This window comes from Alosa alosa, chromosome 1 (genome assembly GCF_017589495.1).
Source record: "Alosa alosa isolate M-15738 ecotype Scorff River chromosome 1, AALO_Geno_1.1, whole genome shotgun sequence".
Taxonomy (NCBI): domain Eukaryota; kingdom Metazoa; phylum Chordata; class Actinopteri; order Clupeiformes; family Clupeidae; genus Alosa; species Alosa alosa.
In genome coordinates, this window is record NC_063189.1 from 3012667 (window position 1) to 3019738 (window position 7072).

General features: G+C 49.3%; 1 protein-coding gene across 1 annotated transcript in view; it reads left to right on the top strand.

Annotated features, from left to right (window-relative positions):
* bmp4 (bone morphogenetic protein 4) overlaps window positions 1–5914 on the top strand; it is a 14046-nt gene extending 8132 nt beyond the window's left edge. The window contains 3 exon segments of the mRNA XM_048262361.1: window positions 1–276; window positions 3598–4157; window positions 4160–5914. The exon segment at window positions 1–276 is cut by the window's left edge and continues 113 nt beyond it. Coding sequence (XP_048118318.1) covers window positions 1–276; window positions 3598–4157; window positions 4160–4462 — 1139 coding nt within the window. The 3' untranslated portion in view covers window positions 4463–5914.
* The last annotated feature ends 1158 nt before the right edge of the window (window positions 5915–7072 follow it).

Genomic DNA, 7072 nt, shown 5'->3' on the forward strand with positions numbered 1-7072 from the left:
CCGTCGTCGGCCTGCCCACCGTCGCCACCGGTGCCAGCGCCAGCCGCCAGAGTCATGAGCTGCTCCGCGACTTCGAGAGCACGCTGCTGCACATGTTCGGCCTGCAGCGACGCCCGCGGCCCAGCCACTCGGCCGTCGTGCCGCAGTACCTGCTGGACCTCTACCGCCTGCAGTCCGGCGAGGCCGAGGAGACGGCGTCACCGCATGACGCCGCCATCGAGTACCCCGAGAGGTCGGCCAGCCGCGCCAACACCGTGAGAGGCTTCCACCACGAAGGTAAGACCTCAGAGCGTCAGATCGCTGCCATCTGTTGACCAGCAGCAAATGACCTCTAAAAATGTCCATGAACACTGGTAGTTTATAAACAAGGACTCACAAATACCCTAAGGCCTCAGTTATGAGTAGCATGACTCATGAGCATGGTGCTTTTCTACATGTTTGCTTCTCTGTGTTCACTCCGTCCTGACAGGGGATCAGAGAGGAGAGGGTGTTTAGTGAGGGTTTATGGGAAGGCATCATCATCTGATCTACAATCAGTAACCTTTTCTTACCAAATGCACATTAGTATTGGAACTCTGGCCCAAACTGAGCCTCAGACATCTACAATCACTAACTTTTTATCTGATAATATATGGCCACAATGTTGTTGGTAGATTATACAAACAAAGGTCTCACGCTAAACTTACTTTCTGGGGGGGGAGGCAGTGGTGTTGGTGGGCAGGGATCCAGGCTAATGTGTGGTGGTGGGCAGGGATCCAGACTAATGTGTGGTGGTGGGCAGGGATCCGTCGGCGTATAGCATGCCTTCCTCGTCTTAATCTACCCAGTCCAGCCCGCCCTGTCGGCAGCGGGCGGGGCTTAAAGCCTCTTTTAGATACCTGGCTTGCCTCTGCCCTCCTCTCCTCCTCCTCTCCTCTCCTCTCTCTCCTCTCCTCTCCCCTCTCCTCTCCCTCCTCTCCTCTCCTCCTCTCCTCTCCTCCTCCTCTCCTCTCTCTCTCCCCTCTCCTCTCCTCTCCCCTCTCCTCTCTCTCCTCTCCTCTCCTCTCCCCTCTCCTCTCCTCCTCCTCTCCTCTCCTCCCTCCCCCCTCTCCTCTCCTCTCTCCTCCCCCCTCTCCTCTCCTCTCCTCTCCCCCTCTCCTCTCCTCTCCTCCTCCTCTCTCCTCCTCTCCTCTCCCCTCTCCTCTCCTCTCCTCTCTTCCACTCTCCTGTGGCCCTCCTTCCTTCTCCAGCTATGTGCAGCCTCCAGAGGAACCTTCCTCAACATGCAATTATCTTTAATGCTACTCTGCAGACTTCTAAATAAAGTACTGCTGCCAACAATGTGGGCATGGCTGCAGCCCAAGCTCCCACTGGCTCTGGGGAAAGAAGGAAGGAAAGCAAGGAAGAAAGAAAGAAGGAAAGAAAGAAAGGAAGAAAGAAAGAAGGAAAGAAAGAAAGAAAGTGGAAGTGGAGCAGCATCGCCCGGCCAGGGTGAGGGACGCAGGAATGGCCGAGACAGCAGGCCCTGATTATTTGTCTTTGGTGTCCTTATTTTGTTCTCGGGGCGCTAAAGATAGGTGGCCGAGAAGCTAAAGATAGGGTTGAACACAGACTGGAAAAAGAGGTAGAGAGAGTGAGAGAGAGAGAGAGAGAGGAAACAAGATGGGGGAAGGGGGGGGGAAGGAGAGGAAGGAAAAAAGAGAGAGACTGAAAAAGTGGAGACCTGTTGACTGAAAGACTAAGGCCTTTAATGTCCACTGTAGGACGTCACCAGAACTCATACCCACTAGACAGGCTGTAATGTCCACTGTAGGAGGTCATTAGCTGTCATGCCATCCCGTGTCCTGTAGTCCAAAGTCTGCTGTCCGGTGTCCCACTGCTATTTATGGGGGCTTGTGTCAGAAACGTGCGCTCCAGACAGAAACGTGCGCCCCAGACAGAAAGGGACATTTATGCTGACCTCTGGAGCAGCGCTCTCGCCACGTGAAGCCTGTTTGTCCATTGGGCTGGGCGGAGGGACGCAGCTCACGCATGCGGCTCCCACGGTCCGTCCAGCTGATAGCGTGATTGACATTTTAAAGGGACACCAGGCAAGCCTGATGCTTTCTCTGAAACTCCCAAAGCCGGTCTGAGCTCTAATTAACCTGCAGCGTTGCCTGGTGTCCCTTTAAGTAGGCCGTTACTCAGTGCATCCTTGAGGAATTCCAGCAATGGCAAAACCAGACGCTGCCGCCATCGCCCTCTTCCGGCTCTTCCTCGTCCTCCTCCTCCTCTTCGTCCTCCTCCTCTTCCTCGCTGGCCGCTGCCGTGTCACCCTGCCATCACTGAGGTCCGGTTCGGCTCCGCCTCCGCCTGAACCCCCTAATGATCATGCCTGATGAAAATGATAAATGTCCCAGGTTACCAAACCGCAGATCCAATCAAAAACACAGACGGTTTCAATAACGAGGCGCACCTGGGGCAGATTAGTGCCTGGGTGTGAAATAACAGGACTCCAAAATCGGGGGGGGGGGGGGGACACAACATTCTTCTCAAGAACAATGGCCATCTTGCCAGAAATCTGCAGAGTGAGTGAGTGAGTGAGTGAGTGAGTGAGTGAATGAGTGAGTGAGTGAATTAGTGAGTGAATGAGTGAGTGAGTGAGTGAGTGCGAAGTGAGTGGGTGAGTGAGAAGTTAGTGAGTGAGTGAGTGAGTGCGAGTCTGTTGAGATTGGCATGGAGGGGAGTTAGGGGATGATCATGATGTACCGATAAGGAAATATACTGTGCGTCTGTTTGTAAAATAAACTCTTTAGGGGGAAACGATAAGTCGCTATGTACATATTTTCTGCTGGTTAAAAAAAGGTGGATGTGTGGACACATGGAAAGAGGTGGGGTGTTTACGTCAGAGCTCTGCAGATGTGGGGGATTCTGTGAGCTTGTGTTTGTAACATTTCAAATCACCGCATGATGGATGAGGTGTACACGGTCTGAGCGGTACATGCTTCGGCATCATGGGAAGGTGAACGGCACAGAAATAGTTGACCTTGAAGAGCAGGCAGAAGCAAGGCTCTATTAGAGCTCACAGAGCCTGTGCTGACCTGCCCTGGCCCACCTCGTAAACAAATCAGAGACCAGACACAAGTAGCCATTTCTTTCTCTCTCTCTCTCTCTCTCTCTCTCTCTCTTTCTCTTTCTTTCTGCCTCTCTCTGTCTCCTTTCTCTCTGCCTCCTCTCTCTCTTTCTCTCTCTTTCTCTCTGCCTCTCTCTCTCTGTCTCTCTCTTTCTCTCTGCCTCTCTCTCTCTCTCTCTCTCTTTCTCTCTGCCTCTCTCTCTCTCTCTCTACCCCTGTCTCTATCTCTCTATCTCTTCCAGACTCCTGCTTTCTATTCAGTTTTATTCAGCTCAAGGCTTTCTTAGTATAGTGCATGTGTTGCTGAAGCAAAGTTGGACTGTAACAAAATATAAGTGTTATTCTAAAAGGTATTAATGAAATATTAACAAACAGTAATGAACTGGGTCTCTTCCACAACTCTCCTCCTTTAGCCTACATTTCTATTTGTCTCCTCCTCTCTCTGTTCCTCTAATCCCATGTGTTTGTGTCTGTGTGTGTGTGTGTGTGTGTGTGTGTGTGTGTAGAGCACCTGGAGCAGCTGCAGCTGGAGGGCCCGGGCGTCGGTGGCTCCACCCTGCGCTTCCTCTTCAACCTCAGCAGCATTCCCGAGGAGGAGCTGCTGTCCACGGCCGAGCTGCGCATCTACCGCGAGCGCATCGAGGAGGACGAGGTGGACGGGCCGGTGAGGTCACGCGACGCCAGCGAGGACCAGCACCGCATCAACGTGTACGAGATCCTAAAGGCGCCGCGCGGCGGTCAGCTCATCACGCGCCTGCTGGATACGCGGCTGGTCCGGCACAACGCCTCGCGCTGGGAGAGCTTCGACGTGAGCCCGGCAGTGCTGCGGTGGACACGTGAGCGCCTGCCCAACCACGGGCTAGCTGTGGAGGTCCGGCACCTGAACGCCACTCCGCGCCACCAGGGCCGGCACGTGCGCGTCAGCCGCTCGCTGCACCAGAAGCCCGGCGAGGACTGGGGACAGCTGCGACCCCTGCTAGTCACCGCCCGCGGCGGCAAGGGGCCACCAGCTGGCGCCCGGCGCCAAAGCAACCCCAAAGCGGCGGTATAAGCATAACGGAACTGCGCCGACGGCAGCGCTTTCACGTGGACTTCAGCGACGTGAACTGGAACGACTGGATAGTGGCGCCCCCTGGCTACCAGGCGTACTATTGCCACGGGGACTGCCCCTTCCCCCTGGCCGACCACCTGAACTCCACCAACCACGCCATTGTGCAGACGCTGGTGAACTCGGTCAACACCAACATCCCAAAGGCCTGCTGCGTCCCCACCGAGCTCAGCGCCATCTCCATGCTCTACCTGGACGAGCACGACAAGGTGGTGCTCAAAAACTACCAGGAGATGGTGGTCGAGGGCTGCGGCTGCCGCTGACCGCAGAGATAGCGGACGAGCAACGACATGTACTGAACCTGCTCTCTCACACACACACACACACACACACACACACACACACACAGTCGGACCCCTTATTTATAACGTGTATGTGACATGTCTGTTTGTCTCTCTTTCTTCTTGTTTTCTCAACCATATGATCATATATTTTGACAAAATATATATATTTATATCTACATATTAAAAAAAATAAAATGAGTCCTTATTTTAAACACAAATGAAAAAAAAAAACTTTACAACTTTTCATAATGTATATTAGATTGTATAAGTTTTTTAATGAGAAAATAGTTAAAAATAAGAAAAAAAGAACAAAGTAAAGTTTATTTACTGGTACTGGTAATATTTATTGCTTTCATATTATACACATGTACAAGGAAAGATGATTACTTTACATAAACGTCCCTTCAACATTTCATCTCAGGCTGAAGAGTCTACGGAAGCAGCATTTGTGTACTTAAATTAGAGCACTGCGCAAGGTTATCAAAATATATCTATATATTTGAAATCAGTGGAAGTAATCTGACATGTATATTGTTTTTAATTCACCTTTTTACATTGCCCCCCTAGTCCTACTTAGACCTCCTTTGGAAAATTGGTCATTGATGTTTTCATTTCTAGAAAATTGTAAGACAAAAGACACATGAGTTTCAATGAAATATAGGATCGTGAGGCCCATAACTGTATTAGTTAGGCTATGTGGTTTTGGAGTGATGTTTTTTTCAAAGCATAATCTTGGAAGTGTACACAAATAAGTGTTGGAATTCTTGATAGCACCGGTTAATATTTTATTTTTTGTCCCACTTAAATAAAAAAATGTTCAGTTTAACACAACATCTGCCGTTTTCAGTGTGTCCAGAGCAGTGCAGAGACCCTCCAAATCACTGTTATATTGTTATGGAAACTCCCCTGTAGAAACCTATAGCCCTGAACTTTTCCTCAGCCGGCGCCTTGGAATTAAGACCTTCAGTCGCAGCGCGCCTGGTTTAGAGAGGCTGATTAAAAGTGACACCTTGGGGGAGGATGTGACTTTGGCGGCATGGCGTTACATTGAATTGGTCGCAAATCGTGACACGGCCACTTTGTTCCGGGGAGAATCAAAGGTTAGACCGTCTGTCTCCAGTCTTTGTCTTCGGCAAATCATGTCGGCAGAATAGAGACGCCGGTCTAGAACCTGTGCCCCACTAGACAATAGACGTCTGCATCACCTCTTTACAATCAGACGGCGGGACTGTGGTCTAGTGATAACGGCCAGCCATCCAACAGAGCTGCCTTTGAACACACTTAGGTCTTCTTACATATTCTGATGTCTTGCGAATAATTAGGCTATAGGCCTATGCTAATAACAATAACAACAGTGACAAATAAAATACTAGTAATAGTTTCAGTACAAACAACAATAGGCTAATGATGGATTGATGATAACAGTAATTTCACTATTAATTTCTTTATATTGTTTTAATTTTCTTTACCCACTTATAGGCTTACCCTTTTGCTATACACATTGAAGGTTTTTGTTTTATTTTTTAAATTATTTTAATCCCTGAATTGTTCCAACGTGTCCACAGGCATGAGTAACTAAACCCCTATGTTTTGCTCTCAGGGCTATGCAAACCTATCGACAACATAACTATGTTAAACCCAATTACGTGTTTGTTAAGCAGCAAATTGTCCGCAACCGCGTTCTGTGAAAAAAAAAAAGGATCTTATAGGCTACGAGGAAAATAACAAATTGCGTTGGCGGCGTTATGTTTGTCTGTCTCTCTCTTTCGTTATGTTCTTGTGTCTCTCTCCTTAACTACGAGTTGTAGGCTACACCTCAGTCAGTCAAGTGGCGGCAGCCTCGGGTGCGCTGACCTGGCGCTCCCTGGCTTGCCTTTGATATACCAGACAGCTTCGTCAGGCGGTGGGGGGAAGAATTTCATTTTGACATGGCTGAGGGCAGCCGGGAGTGAGAGGGCGTTTGACAGAGCAATTACAGTCACACATTGAAAGACACACACACACACACACACACACACACGCCAACACGTTACTATTCTAAGACACCATGTCAAGTTACCTGCGTTGCCCACTTACCAAAAAAAAGACGTGCAGTTTTGATGTTATGCATTTATATACATATTTAGAAAAACTTTGTGAAATCGTGCAATTATATGCGCGCATCCGACACCAAACTACATGTTTGCGTGCTCTCTTTCGGTTTCATCTGCAGGATATTCTCAACTCCCATTTGCTTATTCCAGAGTTAGTGATATATGTATTGAGACAGAGTCTGTAGAAGACAAGTGACAGGCTGATGATGACTTGACATTATTGTGTGCATGCTGTTGTCCCATTCCGCTGCGAGAACCACTGGTGAAATTACGCGCCTCTCATTAAGCGAGTAGTCAATTGACAGTGGCAGGCTAATTGACATGGGCTATTCAACAAGTGTCCTTTTGAGCTTGTGATCGTTTACAGGTCCACCGTTTACGGACCATCAAGTCCTCTAAGAACAAAGAAACGGGCTCCAGTCTTCACGTCTGCATCAGTCTATTTGACAACATCATGTTTTAAAAGCAGTCTAATGGCAGGCTGATGGTGGAACTT